At 39.3% G+C, this 21291-nt stretch overlaps 1 protein-coding gene across 1 annotated transcript in view; it reads right to left on the bottom strand.

The window, feature by feature from the left end:
- Nucleotides 1-21291, bottom strand: part of LOC117544332 (obg-like ATPase 1) — a 38646-nt gene that overhangs the window by 14322 nt on the left and 3033 nt on the right. Inside the window, exons 3-7 of the mRNA XM_034213272.1 lie at nucleotides 20663-20806; nucleotides 19718-19845; nucleotides 6761-6936; nucleotides 3157-3245; nucleotides 2738-2827 (exon numbers count right to left, since the gene is read on the bottom strand). Of these exons, the coding sequence (XP_034069163.1) occupies nucleotides 2738-2827; nucleotides 3157-3245; nucleotides 6761-6936; nucleotides 19718-19845; nucleotides 20663-20806 (627 nt within the window). The remainder of the gene's footprint in view (nucleotides 1-2737; nucleotides 2828-3156; nucleotides 3246-6760; nucleotides 6937-19717; nucleotides 19846-20662; nucleotides 20807-21291) is intronic.

Raw genomic sequence — 21291 nt, 5'->3', positions numbered from 1 at the left:
GTCCCAAAGAAGAAGGAAAAAAGAAAGAAAAACATTGAAGCTTTCCTGGAGTATTTTCCATTGTGCTTTTTTACCATTGCAAAATAAGACTGTGCTTAGTTCTCTGAGGAGGATTGAATACATATCTGATATCAAAGCTATTTAAATGAATAAAGACTGATAAAGATGGTGAGGCCACAAGCTTGTAAAACAAACAATAAGTTAACTGACAAGTGAAAACACAGTAACACTGGGCAGACCACCACATCCTCAACAGTGCTCTAATGCTCTCTAACACACCAACTACGGCATGTGGCACAGAGAAAAAGTCTTCCACGCAGCTCACTGACGCCGAGGAAAGAGGAGAAAGCTCTTGATAGACTCTTGTAGATGCCATTCCCTATCACGCAATGCCTCTCAGTCATAAACACATGACAAATGCGGCCTTAATCATTTTTTACGAGCGGGGATGTGCAGGGGGCAGTGCATGGTTAGAGGGGAGAGGGGAGCGGTGAGCAGCAGGCGGCCCCCTCTGCACAGAGGAGAGGGCTGTGTGGTAAAGTCTCCTCGGGAACATCACTCGGCCAGCGAGCCTTTGATCTCCACACCGCAATTACGCCAGCATCCAAATGAGCATGGAGTCGCCTCTGAAACAGACTTCAAACATGCACATGAACGCATTCTCATACACATACACATACACTGTATAGGATTGGAGCCATGTGCTCCTCTCAACAGTAAATGATGTACTGTCTCCAGCAGAGAACCTGGGGATGAAAGGAGGCCTTGCTCCTCGTCTGATCCCTCCATTAATGATGGCTCGCTGAAGCTAATACTGTGTATTCTTGTCTAAACAAGGGCAGCTTGGTATGTGGTTCCCATACTCCAAACAGGATGATCTTGGCTAACAATGGACTGTTTTTGGAGCCTCAAACCGTTTGATAAAACTGCTGTAATCTCCCACGAGACAAAAGCTACCGCAATAATCACTTGTGTGTCTACAACCTGCAAATGAGTGTCTGTTATATAAAATAAATGAATATACATGCATTAAATTCAGGAAATAAAGTGTGTTGTATTGAAATAACTAACATAAGCCAAGAGCCTGAGTGGCAGCATTCACTGAACAACAAACCTAGAATATAAAACAGTACTTAAAAAAACGGAACCTGTGAAATGGCTTGAATGGATGTCCTGAGAGACACAGATGAGATTGGCTTATTTGCCTCATTCTAGGATTCACCCTCTTTTCCTCCTCACATTAAAGCTGAGATTGCAATTTGTCTTTCTGTTTGCTTTGAATAGTCCTTAACCGTATCATCATCTCAACTATGCTGGTGGAAAAACACGGGAGCATGGCGACAGCCAAATGGCAGTCTGGCGTCTCTGCTGCAGACTAGCTGCCATTAGGGCTGAGAGCAGCATTTATTGTACAATTAGGGCCAGCTAGATCTACCTGTAATCATCTCCATACAGGTGTGAGCTCCTCTCTGGACAAGGGAAGTGACTCATCACTTGTCAAACATCAACACTTTGAAGTCGGCATTGTTCATCGTGGCGCCCTGAGGACACCTGAGCACTAGTGTTTGGCTGTTTAAAACGCTCTAAGATTTATTGCGTTTCACACAGTTAAAACACACACACGCAACATGAAAAAAAAACCTCTTCCTATACCGATGACGGGTGTTCCACATGCTATGAATCATTTGATTTACGACTTCTCTTCCCCCTCCTTCTGTCTGACACTCATACTTTTCGTGTCGACACATTCTCACAAAAAGTCATAGGTAAACAACTTCCCTTGTAATACAACGCTGCCAAGCAAAACACTAGAAATAATTTTTGTAAGAACTGACACCACAAGCCTAGAGGGCAATTGGAAAAGTGCGATAACAATCCACAAGTTGGTGCTATTGACAAATGGGCCAGAGTGTTGAAAAGTAGCCCTTTCAGATATAATGGATGTCTAACACCAGCCTTCAAGATCTGCTCTCTGTGGCCAATAGACAACATTTCTATAAAAAGTATTGTTGAGAGGACAGAGCTTAAAACACAGAAGATAAGTTTAGTATTAAAAGTGTGTTGATTCTGAACAGAAAAAGGAGGAAATCCCTGTTAGCATTCAAAACATTTTTGTAATCAGCTTGTTGTGCTTTCATTGTAATCCAGACGAGTTTCGTGGCTGAAAAGTAATACTTTTTAAAACAACATGTGAATATTGTGAACATATTTGTGCCAAAACAGTTATAGATAGATAAATGTTCAAAGAGTATAACCCTTGTGATTTATTGGCTCTCTCCACACAACATTAATTACGTGTCGGGGTTTGAATGTACACATGTTTGTTTGTTTTTTGTCATTTAAAGCCTTCCATATGATATGTCAAATTTTGCAAGAAAATAGAGACCATATGCTAGTTTGCGCTTAATGAAGTGCAGTGTCTGGTTGGGGTTAGCAGAGTTGGATTTTGTGTTAGTGCACACTTAGTGCCACCTCCAGGCAGATCCTCTCACACAGATATGACCCTTTCTGTCAGCAGGAGACCGCAGCCAGTAGATCAGGGAGGTTAACTCACACACACACTTCTCACACTCCAGTTCATGAATATGCAGACGCATGCGCACACACTTCTTGTAGCTGAAATGCAGATTCAATCAAAGTTATTCTAAATCAATCCGTACATAAGTCGCAGAAAAGCTCTTAGGTGATGATTAATAAGTGGAATGAGTCGGCTCCCGCCTTTCTTCCAAGCACTTACCATTTGTTCTTTCTCCTGATGTAGTCTTTCTCAGAGAGGTTAACGAGGTAAATCTTTGGTTTGGATGTCAAAAACAAGTATTTCGATCTGTGCAGAGACAGACAGGACAAGTACTGAGAATTCAAACTTCCCAAAGCAGCCTTTGAGGACAGAACAGACAGAGATAAGTGATGCCAAATCAAATCAGGGTCTGGTGTATAGGCACGGTGGGGAGCGACTTTAAAGCCACCAGATTATGATCAGCACGGCCAGATGTCCTTAGATTGTACAAAAGTAATGTCAAAATAAAATTAACAAAAGACTGTGCATAATATTACCTTTGATTTTGAGGGAAAAGGGGAGGAAACAGCAGTTTTATTGTTTTAGGTCAGATGAAAAGATGATCAAGATAAATCACAATAATACATTTGCAACATCAAAGGCTTACCTCCTTGTCGTTCCAATCGTGATAGTAGCGGACGTGTTTCTTTTCATTTGTAACCCAGCTCTTGATTTTGCACATAACGTCCTGTTTGGGGTTAAAAGAGAATGAACAAGAAGCCATTAAAGGAGATGAAAAAGAATATAAACCCAGCAGGGTATGTGGTAATTATTTCCTAAATGCATGGCATCCTGATGCCAAAATGAACAATGGCTGTGCTCGCATTCAAGCAGCAGTGGCCTGGCTCTGACAGGGATGGCATGCACCAGACCCCCTTCCCTCCTTTAAATCATGACAAAATGCCTTCTGGGGTGTCTCGCTTAGAGTCACAGTTTTGAACATCAAAATTCCTTCGGGACTGTTTAATGAAAAGGATAGAGAGAGAAGACTAAATTGGAAAGAGCGGGGAACTAATTGGAACTTGGTTAGTTAGGTGTGAATTATTAGTCCTTCCTCAGGCACTTAGCAGAACGCAGTCATACTGAATAAGCACTAGTGAGATACAGAACTAATTATTCACTGTTTCTACTGGAGAAAATATTGAGCATTTCCAGCTATGTATGCCACATTCATTACTCAAGTACTTGTGGGCTGAGACCACAGGCAAGTCTGGGTCTTGACAGGATCTGGAAGCGGAAAAGGGTGGGAAAATGGGAGGGAGGTAGTTATAAAATTTGTAATAAAGAAATTGAGCCTATTATTGTTGATCCAGCCCCAAAGAAATTAGCGGAACACATTCTTTTTGTTCCTGTCAACTTGACCTCCCCCTTCATATAAAAACTCCCCCACCCCCTGCAACACTCCCCCTACCTCCTTTTCCCTCCCCAAACCCTTGCAGCACTTCACAATCATACTCCCTTTTGAAAGAACTGAGAAAAAAATCCTGCCAGAGCCTCAATTACACAATGGCAGAAAAAGCTCCACACACTGACCCCCAGCCAGCTGCATTCACTCTCTGCACATCTCTCTCCACAGGAATTCTAAAGGCCTTTTAGTCAGGCAGCCAGAGTGCAGCCAGCGGGAGAGAGCGCAGGAAGAGCTGCATACACTCCGCCCGCGCCGTCCCAAGTCTTCACAGAGAGATTAATCATCTGTGAAATGGAAACAGCAAACGGCCAGTGACACAGGCTGAACCCGCTCCAGGTTTCCCTCATCAGCTCGCAGCCGCCGTGCAGCGCTGCTCTAACAGGCAGGTGTTAATAAAAGGCATATAGGTCCCACAGGGGTCAAACACATATGCCTGCCACCATGAAACGCCGCTGGTGGGCCGGCTTCTTATTATTGTTTTGTAAGGTGGGGGATTTTGAGGATTCACACAGACAAAAGCAATGAAACAATGTTCTTGTAAACACAGCACAGGCAGAATGCATTTAAATCTTCATAACAATGCGAGTCCCGTGCTGCTGCATGCACACACATTCACCTGAAACTCACAATGAAATATTCTATCACTTTTTTATCCAGACAACATATTTTAACCAGAATATACTATTTTACAATAAATTCAAAATGTCTGATTTGGTTGTTTTTTTTCTTACAAAATCCCTTTTTATAAACAGAAAATCTTCAAGTGAGTGTGGCAGCAATACGTTATGAATAGTCAAACCTATAAAATCTTCACAGAGATTTTTTAAATTAATTTTGCCAATTGATTTAACAGCATTCTATCGCTGGCTGGTATCCTTTTAAGTTTTAGTATTAAACATTATTACTTATCCCCTAATGTGTATTGTCTTTTTTCTCACATGCTCTTTATGCAGGAATTAAATACAAATTCCCCAAAAATGTGTACAAAGTATTATACTGTACTGCAAAGTTAGATACTAAAATATATAGTAGTTCCCTCTCAGAGAAATATGGTAAGTTAAATTGTTACTATTAAGTAGTTAAAATATAAAGGGAATTAATTAAACTGCCTACATTTCTCTGAATAAAGCTCTTTTAAATACCTTAATTTTTATGATTTGCAACATGGACATTTTTGTGGTTTTAATATAATTACATAACAATTGTATATTATTGTAATTGTTTTTAATTCATAGTAAGGACTACTTACTTCTTACTTTGCTTCCTCTTATATAAATGTGAACATGGTATTCATGTAAACTACATGTCCACTGATCCAGCTTTATAAATGTGAATGTACGTTTTGCTTGCATTACATCCTGACAATACGCAGATATCGAAATGGTAACATAATATTGTAAATTCCGTATAATTGGAATAAAAGCAGTTCTTGCTCATGAAAATCCCGGCCACAAAAAGACCTGTAGATTATGGGAAACTGAAATTAGATTTTATTTCAAAGGTCTTGCAGATTACTTGGTAAATAGAAAAAATCTAAGGAGTCTTAAAGTAATCACCATCTTCTTAGAATTTCCCATTTATTTCTTAGCATGCTGTGGCTCTACAGAAGACAGTACAAACACTATTGTTTCATTTATACTGTACATTTTCTTCATCCACATGTTCTGCATATAGATGCTTACATAAACATGTATGTATGTCTGTGCACAGCTGAGCGTGTCAAACGCCAGACGCAGCCTGTGAGACAATCACACAATCCCTCCCATCTAAGAGCTCGCTGCAGCCTTTGATAAGCACCATTCTTTGCCGTCTAAAGAGGTTTTCTATAGATTTCACTTGCCGACGTGTGCACAACCTTTGACAAGTAATGTATCATTTTTATTCATTGCCTAAAATTGTTAGCAATTATGTGCGTAAGCGGCCACCTGCCTAGCCTGAATGGCTCCTGTCTGTGTGGCTACAGGGGTGTGGGGAAGTGCTGTTGGCTGCAAGGGGGGGTTTAGTCTGAGGGGAACCAACCAGACACAGGGCCTCTGCAGCAGGTGAAAAAGCCCCTCTCGTTAGTGTAATGAGTGGTCAGAGCCTCGGTGTGCCGGGCCTGAAATTGGGTATGCCGCTCCGAGTGAAAGGCCAGATCCTCTCTCGTGTTTAGCCCATCCTATCCTGCTCCGAGGATAGAAGTGCATCATGAGACATTTACAACCAAATCATTGCTAACACTGTCAGCTCAGCCTCATTACCTTAACAATACCACCATCTGAATGCGTGCGCTTCCACATACATTTTGATCCAGGATGTGATCTTTTTTCTGATCTTACCTTGCAGTTGGCCCTGCACCTCTCTGCATATGACCGAGGAATCTGCTGTCAAAGAATATTCTAAACATTTACGTTATTCATAGCCAGGTATTGGTATATATGTCACCCACTGTATGGCTTTATACCATTTCCTGAGCTGCTGTAGGTGTATAAGCATGAGCGAGAGCTCTGCCATGATTTGAGTATTACTTAAGATGAAAAGAGCTGTGTGGAAACACTTTCATTAGCCCAGTGCTGTGACCCAGGGTCAGCAGCTGAATAAGTAACTCTCTATTAATGATTTCTACAGCAGAAAACCCCTGACCCCTGATCACTTTCAATCGCAGAAAGGGAAAAATGGGGCAGGGGGAGGGGTGAGACCTATTGCGGGAGATTAAAAAAAAACATACTTTTTGTTCTTTGCCATGTGTGTGGGAGGGTTATTATTTGTGCCTTGCTGTGAGGGGGAGCAAAGGGCCTACTGGGACATTGACTCACATATTCTGGTTTGAGTTTCTTGTCACCGTCTCTAATGGCCATCTTCTCCAGCTTGTCAATAATAGGGCCGATCATCTCCTCATCCTTCAGCCTCAGCTCTTCGTGGATGATCTCCATATTCCTCACTGGGCCCACTGTTCCCTCAACATGGATGATATCCTCATCCTCAAAAGCACCTGCAGAGAAAGGACACAAACACAGAGAGAGCATCAGTATATCATTTTTTTTTTTGGCAGCAGCAACACCGCTTTACATGAACACATATATAAGCAGTCAGAGCCACAGGATCAATGACATTGACTTCTTCAGATCGAATGTGAAATAGCGGTTTGATTTTGCCACAAAAAATCATTAGCTATTTGCAGAGAATATGGGAAAGAAATAAACATCTACATGAACAAGCACAGTGGGAGTCACACGAAAGTCATAACAAATACAATAAAATACTTAGGAATATATTAAAAAATGTTGTCGTGTGAAAGTGTCAGAGCTGTAAGAAACCAGCTTACAGTGTGTCAAAGTAAGTTCCTTTAAAGGGGCTTTAAGTGCAGCAAAACAGGCTTGTGTGTCAATCAGCATGAAGTGCTGAGTGTCTGGTCATGCATATTTTACCCTTCTGTCTTGAAACTATTAGCCATTAAGTTAAAAAAATATATATAAAAAATAAACAAAAGTGAGAATGATTTAGGAGAAATACGTCAACATTTATAGATGGCAGATGACAGTCTTCCCTAATCATTTGCGTCTTAGCCGTCTTGGCGGTGCTGGTGATTAGGTAATGAGGCTCTGAAGCAGACCATTTAGCAGCTCTCAGGACCCCTGATTCTCCAGCAGAGGGAGGGGGTAAGAGAGGGGGGGGGGGGCGGTACATCTGTCACATGAGAGTGACAGCCTTTAACATCACCAATGGCAACTGTAGTGGACTGCAATATGTTTATTTACAACCCAACCTGTTGTTGTACAGTTTGTTTTACGACATCATATTGTATGCAAATAAAAGGGAGATCAGTTGTGGAGTATCTAGATCCTTTAGTGTAGTAAAAGTAGCAATACTAGGTAGGTACAATTATCAGTAAAGGTACTGCATAAAAATGTAATTTAAACACATGTGCAATGTTTTAATCACAACAATAAGAAAATATAGAGTTTAATGGTGATCATCAGCTTCTCTAGGATTAGGATTCATTTTTTTTTGTCATTTATGGAGGTTTTCCCAATTATCTTCAGAGGTTTCACTTTAAATTTCAGCGTAACTCAAAAGCTGTTTTCTCCTAACATATAGTCAGGTTTTTTCTTTGATCCAGATGGGTAAAATATATGGTGTAAAACAACCAATATCTAAAAAGTGTAGTATGCCTTGATAAGTTTAGGTGGTTGGCAGATGCGGAAATGTTACTTTACGTTTTTAGGTATACAATCACAACAGTTTATCATATTGTTGAAGCTCATCATGTGTTGAGTGTTAATCCTCAATCTGTGAAACAACTGTGAAATAAATGTGGTGGAGAAAAAGTATACACCCTCTGAACTATATTGTAGTAGAAGTACAAGGTTGTATGGAAGTCAAATATTCTAGTAAAGTACAATACCTCAAACTTGTAGATTTTCTCCACTACTGGATAAACGTCATATTAGATTTACATACTACTTAAAAAATAAATCAAGTATATTTGGACTTGGAATTTGGCTTCACCCGCTTTGTAAATCAGTCAACAGAGACTTGTGAAGTTTGGCATAATGGGAATGCCACCTCATTCAACAGGTAAGTGGAAGTCAGGTGAATGATGACTTGGCTTTAAGTATTGCTGCGCCGAAGGACGCTATGTTTGGAATGTGCACGGTGAAGTCTCTTAACAGAATAAACCATCCATATTCACGTTTTGACACCTGAACAGTGGAGGTCTGTTGACAGGTGAAGCCCTGTGAGATAATAACGTCACCGAAGTGATCTGCACAATTAATGCGGCTGTCCCCTCGTCTCTCAACAAGTTCTAGCAGTGATACATGCTGAAAATATTGATGATTCACAGCTGTGTGTAGTTGTCATGTTAGGCAACAGCATATGAGGGAAATCTTTGCAGAGCTCTATTATGCATAACGTTATCAGACACGTCAGTCAAGTATAAATCAAAGTTATCTATGCCTATCTTCACTAACAAAATAAATGTCCTAGTTGTCATCAGAGGAAGCCAAATATTTTACTAACAAGATTGAGTGTTTGTTATCTCTATGGCTCAAGGGGTCTGAATATCAGTCCGTCAGACTTTAGTACGGACTGAAATATTACTGTATAGGCTAACTGTTTAATGGATTGCCATGACATTTTGTGCAGGATGTTCAATTATGAGTGAACCACTATTGAATGGTTGCCATAACTAGTTAGCTAATACGATAAACTTAGACGGTAAACATGATCTGGAAATGGGGGACCCTGATGTAAACAAGACCAAAGTATTTCTCTGGTCTGCATCCCCTTAACAATTGTATGTTTTGAGCTGTACTGTACTGTACCCAATATACAAGCTGTTAATACACTTTTCAATCAATCAATCAATCAATCAATCTGCTAAACATCAGCATGTTAGCATTGTCACTGTTAGCATGTTAGCTTGATGATGTTAGCATTTGGCTTTTGGATGTTAGCAAGTGCAGCTTCACAGGCTAGCAATGGTTGTGTCTAGTTGGTAAACCGTTGGGCAAAACTCACGAAATATGGATCCTGTTTGGCATGGACCTCAAATGTTTACGGTAAGGATAGTTACAGGATAGCGAGTCAATCGTTTTTAGACAGTTTTCCAATCCAAAATTACCATTCGCAAATCTGCAGACTCTCAAGTCTTTTTCACTAAAGGAACCATTGCCTCTGAAACAATCTGAGTGTTTTCTGAGACATTAAGTTGTAAACTGAATCAATATGAAGCCCTTTGTGATCTTCCACAGACAGACCCTAATGTATTTTGTTCTTCTACTGTCTTACGAAGGGAAACATACTTGATAAAACTAAACTACAGGGCTTTTAGAATCTATCATCACTCATCAGTCACATCCAAACAACAAAAGTGACAGAAATCAAGAAATCGTCTGCCAGTGTCCTTATTACTCATGCGAGTCGACAGAAGCTATAGACTTTTGTGCAAGCTGTCATCCTGTGCGTTGTCCTCATGGTGAAATGAACTTATCCAATTACTCTTTGCCTAATCAGGCTGTTTTGGTTCCTTTCCTCTTGCAGGGGTACTCCACAGTATAAACAGTTCACTTACGCCGCACAGAAAGGGGCTAATCAGTGGAATTATTGTTTTGCTGCTCCAATTTACCAGCTCCCTGTTCATCACTGATTGGAAGGAACATTTGCTATTGTCTGCATGAACTCAGAAGATATAATGCAATGTAATCATTTTGTTAGCTGCAAGAATATACATATAGGCCTACTATAAACAATTATGATGTACAGTTCTGTGTTTCAAATGTAAAGATTCATAAGAGTCTGTTGTTTAATTTAGTGCATATTAATGAGGAGCGAAGAACAGGTTTTCATGGTTTATAAAACACTCATGATCCGAATAAATCACTGTTAATGGAATCAGGATGTATGACTGTATATCAGTAAATGTGACAAAAACACCTAAAGCTAGCACAATCATTTCGAAACACATTTATTACTTTTTTTAAATAATGATCACCGGTTTCTAACTATTGTTATGCATCGCCAATAAAAAGCTGATAAATCAAAATTTGAAGGAGGCTTTCACAGAGCAGGAGCAGCTGATCACTCACTATTTAGTCATCAGCTGACACAATCCTCTGACTGCCACATATTCCAAAGTAATTTGCTTTAATTAATTTCGCCTAATTTAACATTCACATCTACTTTACCGCCGTCCCATTCAAGGCTTAGAACCAGAGAACAAATGCCCGAGGTGAAAGAGAGGAGAGAAATCTGAGGGGGCAATCTCCACAATTAGTCCTTTAACAACTGGGTCTGGGTAGGACTCTGTGAAGACAGCTCTTATGAGTCTGCGGCGCCACACAAAAGCCACATGCAAGACAGTTAAAACACACAAAAAAAAAAGAAGAAAGAGGTTGGAAAGGCCTGGTTACAGGAGTCATATCTGTCTCACAATTTGAATTTTACTGCCTCATTTTATATTGTGTATGTTTTGAAGACACTATTAACAGGTGCTCCTTTATTGACAGAACAAAGGGATTAGTCACCAGAGGGTGAGTGGTGTTCAATGGCCTGATTAGGGATCAGGCTAAGCTCTGCAAAATTATGGACTTACAGCGGCACTGCAGGCAGGGGAGCATGAGAAGATAAAACTCAATGACAGGCATTTAAAGGGAAAAAAACGGACAAAACTAATTGATTTCAGTGACATTGTTTTTTACATTAACCTCACTGTAATATGTAACATTGTAAAATAAGAACATACTACTGAATCGTATACAAATATAAGCAATCAGTTCTAGTTTGTACAAGCTTCACACCTAAAACCGCCAAGCGAGCTGGAGCCAGTTTATATCATTACTTTTCTGTCAGCAACACAGACAAGGCAGTCATCTCAGTCAAGTCACGATCAATACTGATTGAGCTGCTTCCTCTGATGCTGCTACCTGGGAGGATATGTGGTCAACATAATTCAGCTAAATTACAGTATTCATTGACTTCTAACTTCCTGTGCATGTTTTCACATGCAAGATGGGTAAGAGCACATCTAAAGAACGTGCATTCCTCGCACTGCTTTTAAAATGGCCATGCAAACTCAGTGCCGCAATTCTCCTGGTATTCAGAGCAGTAAAAGCTATTTTATGAGTCTCAGGAAAAGCACATTATGGATGTCTTTCCAACTTAGACACACCAGCAATGTACATAAGGGTATTTATGTTCATTCAGGAAATATCATCTTGATATTCATTTTAGGATACATGAAATTGAAAGCAATTTGTAGTGTGCTGCTTCTGTAACAGAGTTTGTGGCACATTCAGCTGTTTCTTTGGGTATGTCAATTATGGCAAATGCATTGGCTGCTAAAAGGCAGTTCGACACCAGAAAATGGAGGGTTTGAGCCCTTCAGGGAAACACTCATGTTTTCAACATGATCCCATCTTTGAAAAATAAATCACAGTGCTCAATAGTATGAATATCTGTCCCTCACAACGTGTCTCCAATTCCTATGTAATCTACTGTCTACTGCAGTCTGTATAGCAAACTGAGCGTTAAAAGGTGCATCTTTCCAAAAATATTTGATATCACTGACTGAAAATAAATCTACATTTAGGGGAAAGCCGTTGACACAAGCCTGATCCGTGTGCAGTTGAATAGTGAAGGCTCCAGTTTTTATGAAATGTAAAAAAAACAATAAAGATAATTCCCCCTTTCATTAGCTTAACCTCTGCCATTCAGTTTATTTTGTTTAACCGTGGAGCATGAGAGTGCCTTGATTGAAAGGAACCGTCATATGCACACCACTGTTGTCCCACATCATTCAGAGAACAAACCTTTTTAGATCCTTAACTACTATAGTGCTGCTGATTGCACAGGCACCAGCAATTTCCTAACCAACCGCCACCTGAACAATGATGTGTTCAGCTTTCAGGCCCTCCAGCCTTTCAAAGGTGAATCATTTCACAGTTTGGAGCGAGATCTCCATAGCAACTCCTCTTTGAAGGGTTTAGAATCACCATCCAATAATTCTATGATCATCGGGCCTTGCCATTCCCAGTGGTTCTTTTCACAGCGGACAGGCAAGGGGGGCACGAGGAGGAAGCAGGAAGAGTCTACCGTCTATTTCAGGCAATTCATCTTGCAGCCCCATTAGAATTCAAAATATTGCGACCTTCAATCACCGGGCATGTTATCTGGAGCCGTGGCGATCTCCAGTCAAGATGGGGAGACATTTTGCTCTAATCATCCACGATGAGTGGAGGCTGACAAAAACTCTTCATTCACGCTGAAGCAAAATGCTCATTTAAATGCTGTGACAGCACCTCAACACACTGGCGGAAACACACAAAGGGAGGAAGATCCCCACGGCTAAATGATCTTTATTTGGAATTGCAGTATTGGTTAAAACAACAACTGACATAAACAAAACAAAAACAACAGATATGGCAGGGGAAGGCTTATTTTTACGACTGATTTGCAAAGTAACATTACAATTTCTCCTTAAGCATAAAAAGACACAACAGTAAGGCAGGTGCTAGGACCCAGCTGAGACTGTTGTACAACACACTGTATTATTGTTGAAGTGTGGCGTGGGAAGTGAGTCACTTGCGTCCTATAAACCAGCTAAAGTTGCTACAACAGTACCAATTATGACTGAAAAAAATAAACAGGTACAGAAATAATATAGTGAAATCTGACAGTAACAAGCAACAGTGTATTTAGTATTGGTAAGAGGGTAAGTGAACTATGTAGACACATTTTAAATAGAAGGAAATAATAAAAGCAAAAGCCTCTACAACAGCAACACATGAACACAGTCCTCACATCTAAATATTTGTCCAGAGATTGTTCCCTCTATTTTCATCAGAAGCATTAATTTGACAAACGTATGACCTTGGCAGAAAACATATTTCATACAGGCTTTGTAGGGTTTGATAGCCCATTGTTTTGTACTGATGAGCAATTACTGTATACACATTATAGCAAATACTGGTACACCAGAATTACTATTCAGAGATACAACATGTAAGATGGATTAATGAGGAAATGTGTTCCTAATATAATAAAAACATGATTGTATGTATGTGAGCTAAACGTGCAAGGTGTTGCTAAATTAATAATAACTTGTATTAAAGGTGGGGTAGGTAAGTTTGAGAAACCGGCTCGAGATACACTTTTTGTTATATTCCATGGAATGCTCTTAACATCCCGACAGCAATGAATATCTTTAGTGCTTTGACAACAAATCCATACAAAAATGTCATTTGTGGAAGCCGTAGTACTGTAAAAAGCACGACCAATCATTTTAGCCGGCCCGGCTAAAGTAACTGGATGGCCTACCTGCCTGTCAGCCTTCCATCTGTGCACAAACTTATCTCGTGCCCTCATTGGTCATGTGCACGTTCGTGTGTGTTGGAGGAGGGGCTTTGTAAGGAAGTGGCAGATTTGTTCCGGCTGTGTATTTTCAAATTCTGGCGCACTCGAGCTGGTTTCTCCAAAATGACCTACCCCACCTTTAAACTATAGTAAGTGAAAATGTATTGATACCTTCCCTTCTTTAAAAGGTAAGCTACTTCATAGAGCTCCATGCACTGAGCTATGCTCTTCCCACTGTTGTATTAAAGGGATATATCTGCTCATAACAACAAAGAATTGAGACAAAAACAACAATGAATCAATTTGTATAATAACTAATGCCTTTGTACAAAAAGCCAGACATACAATTAAAAATGTCTCTGTCACATATTGTCCAAAAATGATGAAACACTCAGCAATGAACCACACTGTTATTCTGAGTGACATGCTCCTTCATGGCCACTGTCATCAATTGTGAGTCATTCCCACATAAAGCTCCTAAATCGTGGTGGTGGAAACATTAATGAGTGACAGTAAGAGAATACTTCATACCAAATGTGTAATAGTCGGCAGCTCAAAAGCACTATTTCAGCACTGTTTCTGAAATGTCTTATAGAACTACAGAGTCAGGCTGTTAGGTGTTACTCCGCTAATATTGCATTTGAATAATTTATGTCCCCATTGACAACCTAATACTTTCACTACTACTTTCATACCTCTCAAATCTTACCATTACGGATAGAAAGCTTTAAAATTGCACAAAAATACAGTTTCATTTAAATGAAAAAAGTCTTTCTTCAAGTTAAAAGTTTCAGTCATACTGAAATACACTAAATTAATCAGGTATACTGTGATTTCAATCATTTGAGAGACATTCTAGATAAACTCACAATGATGAGGGGATCGAAAACATGTCATTGTCAAACTTTTGTAAAAATTGTTGTGTACATGTTTTCACTACTTGTTTTTTCTCGCTCAGCTGTAGCAGTATATTCCTCCTGTAAAACAATCTCTCCGTAAAATATTTTCTGCAACATAAACTGACATTTCTGCCAGTGACAATTGATTGTAAAAATGATTACATCAACAGCAACTCCTGAATTGCTGAGAGATTCACTCATTACCTGATCTGGTTAGATAGTCACACACTTGGAAGCCACCGGGCTGCGTGAGGTGTTTTGGATGATTGTCGAGTTGAGAATGTGTGAGTTGGTGTGTGAAAAGGCAGAATTCCTGGAGACCAGCCATTACTGGCGTCAGTGCGGAGGATGGCTGGCCATAAATCAGCTCTGTCTGAATAGTCAATCTGGTTTGTTCATAAAGCCTGTAGCTAAACAATCAGTTTGATTTGTTCACTATAAGCGATTAGTGTATTGTGGCCTGATGTCTGCATGATGCAATAACCAAACACAAATACAATGTGTAACCAAATTCAGCAAAGTGAAGCCAACTCATTTAATCACTCAGTCTATCATCATATTCCGATATTCATCAGGTCATGGTGATTCATGTGGAAGTCACTGAGGAAATTAAATACCAAACTTTTTTTGGAAGATGAATCAGATCAATTTCTTCAGAGGTACCAATGTTGTTAATTTGTATTTGACTGACTTAACCCCATCAAACAAAAAACTGTAATAGACAGTTAGCACCTAGCAACACTTCCAAAGTGTTTGACAGATTTGATACACAAACTAACACACAGCAACTAAATCAAACTACAGTTGCAGTGAACAATGAACACTTATGTATAACCTGAATAATAATGCACAGGAGTGAAACAGACCAATGTCTTCATTTATAATTAGCTGGACAACACAAATATGTAATATTTCCATAAGGCTGCCAACTGCTTTATGAGGGTGTTTTCCAGGTAACCAAGACTGCAAAACAACTAAAGAGCTAAACAGGTAGCCCATTGGCTTTTGGATTTTAGATGTTGTTCTTGTTGCTGTAACCACAGCTACAGTTGCTGTAAGCACAAGTCTGGGTTTACATTGCAGTGACGGAGAAAGTATTCCCTGTTTGTAAAAGAGACCTTTGCAGATGTATCTCAGTTATCCATCTTACCTCTAAAAGGTTCTATAGTAGGCTACTCAGAGGTACTATTGTACCATGTGGTACTGTAGGCCTACTACCAACACTGAATAACAATAAAACCCTTATCCCATCAAATCCTCGCATTTGAGAATCTGGAACCATCAAAGTTTTGGGCTTTTTATAAAATGCCTTAATCAACGAGCTAATTCATGATTAAGTTCTCATGGACTAATTAATAAGTTAATGAATGAATAAAGCAATGTACCATATTAACTGCTCTGGAGCAAATATCTGTCACAGGAAATTTATATACAATTATTTTATCGATGTAATTTAATGATTCCTTCAGATATTATTGCAGATTTGTTGAAAGCTAGCGAGCTAACGTAGCTAACCTAGTAATTTCAAATATACTGATAAAACACGTACAACTATGCGAGGGTGACAGTTGGCCAACTTTACAATCCCTAAATGTCAAGAAACGCTCTGGTGCATCGATCATCACTTTTTAGTTTTCCCGTTTCCGTTGAGTTTTGAGCTTCTTGCAGCGTTTTTTGATTTTGCAGTGATTTATGCTTGTAGCATTTTGCTAATGCAGCGCTTAATTTCACGTTTTGTCAAGTTGGCCACCGTAGATATACCATGTAATAGATCAGGTTTTATATCCTGAAACTTTTTCCACTGTTTTATAACATTGGATAACTTTCTAGTGACTGCTTCAGGCAGTAAAGAGGACGAGAGAGAAGAGCCTTTACTTAACCAGGAGTTCAGGTGCTAAATTCATGAATATCACAGTGAGTCTACGCCAAAAATAACAGCTCCTTTCCAGTACGCTGCCCACAACCACAGCCAGTCCCTAAAGATTAAACGTGCTTCACCACAGTATCTTAAGGCTAGATTCTTACTGAGTGTCATGCAACCGTAAATAAGTCGTCATTAGAAGTGAACCAGAGCATTCCTGCAGCGATGAGGGGGACACTGGGTGAGCATTCAAACATCTAATTGCTGGAAACCAAACATCTGGGAATAAGGCCAGGTGAGCTGGCAGAGTTGCTAGCGGGGAACAGAAGAACAGATGAAGTAGAACATGTCTGCGTCTTGTCTCAGACCACGAGAATCCCGTCGCGTTCCAGTCACTGCAGAAGCACTGGGAACACTTAGCCTGCAAACCATTTGTTATGAGACCAGGGAACACCAGCCGTTCAGCAGAATCAGCTTTCAGGATGTCATCAAGCGCCTTCATAGTACTGGGTAGGTATTGTTGAAAGCCAATCCACTGTTTACACAGGCTTTTCAAAAATCATTAGGGGTTGACAAATATTCATAATGTGCACAATGCTGGTGGAATTTAAAAACACCAAGACGCAAATTAAATAAGACTCCTCCCTGGAAACAGTTTAATCTTTTCAATAGATGTATACTCACTCTCTGGTAACTATTCTGCCTTCATGTCTTTGTAAAACCTGTTTTCCTCAAATTGTACAACCTCATCACAAAGGAATGTAACAGTGAAAAAACACTAAAATAATGTCATACAGAGAAATGGTAGAAAATAAATGCTGATCTCTAAAATAAAACATGACTTCCCCTCTTCATCAGGCTCAGGTCAATTGGTTTTGTCTTCATTTTGCAAAGACAATCGATGTTTAATGACACTAAAGCTGAGCATCTCTCTGTGGTGACTTTAAAAGCCCTTCTGTTAATTCCAAGACAAAAAACATACCACTCCAGAAACAAAAAGTGTGATCCCCCACAACAAGCTATATAAAAGCAATGGCTTCAACATTGCAGTCTGCCTTCACCAGATATAATTACCAAACAAAACCAGCTATGTTTAATGGTTAACTTGTGAAACATACCACATTGTTTCCAAGGACCTCACAAGAGTGGAAACAATAGCACGCCAAAGCAGATAGATGTAAATACTCACAAAGAAGAAGCTTTCGATCTTCCTATTTATGATTGTTGAGGATGTTTGTCTTCTTTGTGGCAGTAGAAACAAAAGACTTGGTTTTGGGAGAGGATCTTGCATACACATATTGAAGGAACTGTGGGTGTTTTTAAGGACATAAGGATGTACATAAGGATATTTCAAATATAACCCACATACTAGTAACAATTATGTATAGCACATGTAGTGAATTAGTATTTCAAAACGTGGGCACACAGGAAAACAAAGAGATTATATTCTGTCATTTGAAATATGAAAAACGTCACGGTTGAGAATATTTAATGTACTGTATATTTCTTAATTGTCAAATCTGAAAAGACCAAACTGATCCAACTAATTGCACAAGTGTACAAAATAAGTTTATTCCCGTGTGCTATCTACCACTTTTGTTGCCCAGAGACTATTAAAATCATATAATTTAGCTGCACTGTTGCTCTGGTGGACATTGTCCTTCAATACCATGCACAAAGGCACTCTTTAATTTGAGTAAATCTGTAATATTCTGCCCTGTGGCTGTAAATACTGTAGTACAGCAAATGTGTATTAATCCGCAGCTGAAAATAGTCCCCCACAATTACAGTGCTTAATCTACGTAATCTGTATTTAAGACAAGTTTGTTTTAGTTTAAACTACATTGCCAAGCAGTTGTGGGAAACTCTCCCTTACATTTTGAAATACAACAAACCCTATATATTTATGACCTGTTTTAGCTACCACAAACAGGCTAAGGAAAACTACCGTATTAATATAATGACTAAAGAATTGTTGGTTTTGAGGTAAAATAATACCGGCTTTGTAATATTACTTAAGTTGTGCCAAAAGCCATTAAAAACTGAACTGACATCAGACCTTTTTATCTCAATTCACTTGTCTTGTCCCCTCTGTAAATCATTACTAAGTCTTACAGTGGGTGGTCTGTCTTCCAGTTCCACTTCTCACAAACTGTGGAGTCAGAGGCGATTGGAAATCTGCTGGAACAAAAGTAATACACTTGTCTGAGACACACAGGAACAATTTAGGAACAATGTAGCAAAATGGTCTTAATCTTAACCCTTTCCATGTGGAGGCTTCATGTCTGCTGCCACCGTCTCTCTAATCAGAGCTCCTTTCACACAGTGGGAAAGTCAATAACAGCATACAATCAGTACTTTCTTTAAAAGGTATTTTTAAAAGGGGACTTTGCATTCATTTCAGTTGCTGTCATTTTAATGATTCTACTTTGCAACACTTTTATTATTGGAAACGTAATTGTATTAGACAAAGACCATGTCAGAGACACAGAGGAAGTTGAGGGAGACCTGGGAAGAGATTTGAAATCTGTCTCTCTGAGGGACAGACCAGGAATAACATGCTGAGTGAATCAGATCTGTACATTCAGGTATCACAGAAGGTATTTTAAATCATTACAAATTTGTTTTATTATTCCAACTGTTATTGTTGTCAACAGTATTATAAGGAGTGGCAATAGTATTTGTCAAGTTATTATATTTAAAGCTGCTTGTTATTAGAAATGTAAACAGTGTGTATTAAACTGAAAGGAAAAGAAAAGTAAACCTTCATCCTCACAGTATGTTCATGAATAACTTACTTACCTCCACAGTACCTAACCTTAGTCAAAAGTGTCATTAGGAATGATATTATATCATGTGGTACTCTTTGTTCTGTTTTTAAAACTACAAATATGCTACTGATTTTGTGAAGCCTAAGCTACAGTCCCTTTAACTTTTATGATTCTCATTCCTTACATATTCATTTTGAGATGTATGTTGATCTGAATGCACCAGATAAGTTGTCCTGGGACATTGTCTTGGTATTATATAGCACAACTAAGGCCTATCCTTACCCTTAGACGGTACTGGTGCTATAAATTGTGACTAAATGTTGCCAACTGCTACAGTAGAAACAAGAGTGCTTCACTGATGAGCACAGCCCTCAACCTGGGACTCACGTGTCAGGTGGAAGATGCTGTCGCAGGAGCAGAAGTGGGACAGGAAGGCATTTCCCAGGCCTTGACCAGCATGAGCGCCTTTCACCAGGCCAGCAATGTCCACGACATTAAGGAAAGCTGGAACTTTGCTGCAAACCAGGAAGTAAAAGCAAAAAGGTCAGACTTTAAACATTATTAATATCACTTTAAATAAAAGAGAAACCTCCCTCATTGTGCTTTAATCCAATAAAGTCATGTAAAACGTTATATTATTTTAACACTTAAAAGATTACACTATCATCTTCTTATATCAGATTATAGTCACAAAACATGGCATAGTCAACACTATCTTAAGAAGCCTTAACATAGTGTAAACATCATAAAAGAGAAGGCTCATTTTGGATTTTTCTTTATTGCAATCAAATCCTATGAAATAAAACAATAATGTCATTATCCGTCTCTAAATAATTTACAACTGAGAGGTATTTAATGTCATTGTTCTTGGGCTATACTGTAGCAGTGGAATCTGTTCTGCGGGTATTAAAGTTGCAGCGTAAGTCAAGAGGAACTGAGTTTAAGCCTGCCACTGAGATACATACTGCTCTTTGAAAGGCAGTAGTGACTCAAATTCATGCAGTCAAATGCTCTGTGCTATTCAACATACCAATGCTTGTCAGTCAAAAAGGGATATCTCACTAGTACTTTGTCAGAATAGCCCGACAAATCTGAATTCCGCCTGCTTTAACAGCCTCTATAAATGTGTATGATAACCAGGTGTTGGAGGTTCAGATGATTCTGCTTTTCCCTTAACAGAAAACCTTGAAGTAGAGCAGCAATCATACATCATACAGAACTAGCAGCTACATGTCAACAACATTGTTATGTTTTCTCATACCTATTGCAAGAAGACCGTCAGCGACTACAGATCTGAAGTGTGAATAATAGGTGAACGATGAGACCCCATACCTGGGAGGTTTGTGGAATTGGCAGAGGAAATCATAGCGTTCATCTGGAATGGGCACTCTGCTTTCATTTGGGTCAATGGTGCAGAAGGGGAAATGTTCTGCTGCCGCCTGACTCTTTGTCAACACGTTGAAAAAGGTTGACTTCCTGAAAATAAAAACAGCAGTGAGGTCAATCCATCTAAAAGTGCTGGTGTGCAGAACCTCATGGTTCGACTGCATGAACCTGGAAGAGTTCAGTAAATTATTTAAGGCTTTTTTAATTTTTCGGAAAATGGAACAAAAAAAACCAAAAGGTTAATGGAGATAGAGTATTTGAGCTTTTGATTCAGAAATACTATATGAAATACTTCGCCCAATTACAAGGTCAGATAATCCCATAATAGATCAATTGTAGGTGGAATCGAGGGGAAAATTACATTTCTGATAGATCTCAGCTGTTGAACGGGATCAGCCAAACGCCGCCCCATGTTGTGATCACACAGAGATTTATTTTCTCTGGCACAAGCAGATCAAGTGTACTTCAAAATCTACAGACAATGGCAAGTGTCTACGAGTCATAATGGCATGGCAGTTAACTATAATCCAGGACTTTACATTTGCATCCTCTCATTGGGGGAAATGATTGTTTGT

The sequence above is a fragment of the Gymnodraco acuticeps genome, unplaced genomic scaffold, assembly GCF_902827175.1.
Source record: "Gymnodraco acuticeps unplaced genomic scaffold, fGymAcu1.1, whole genome shotgun sequence".
NCBI lineage: Eukaryota > Metazoa > Chordata > Actinopteri > Perciformes > Bathydraconidae > Gymnodraco > Gymnodraco acuticeps.
Note: the sequence above shows the minus strand (reverse complement) of the source record. Positions and strands in the feature narration are given on the sequence as shown.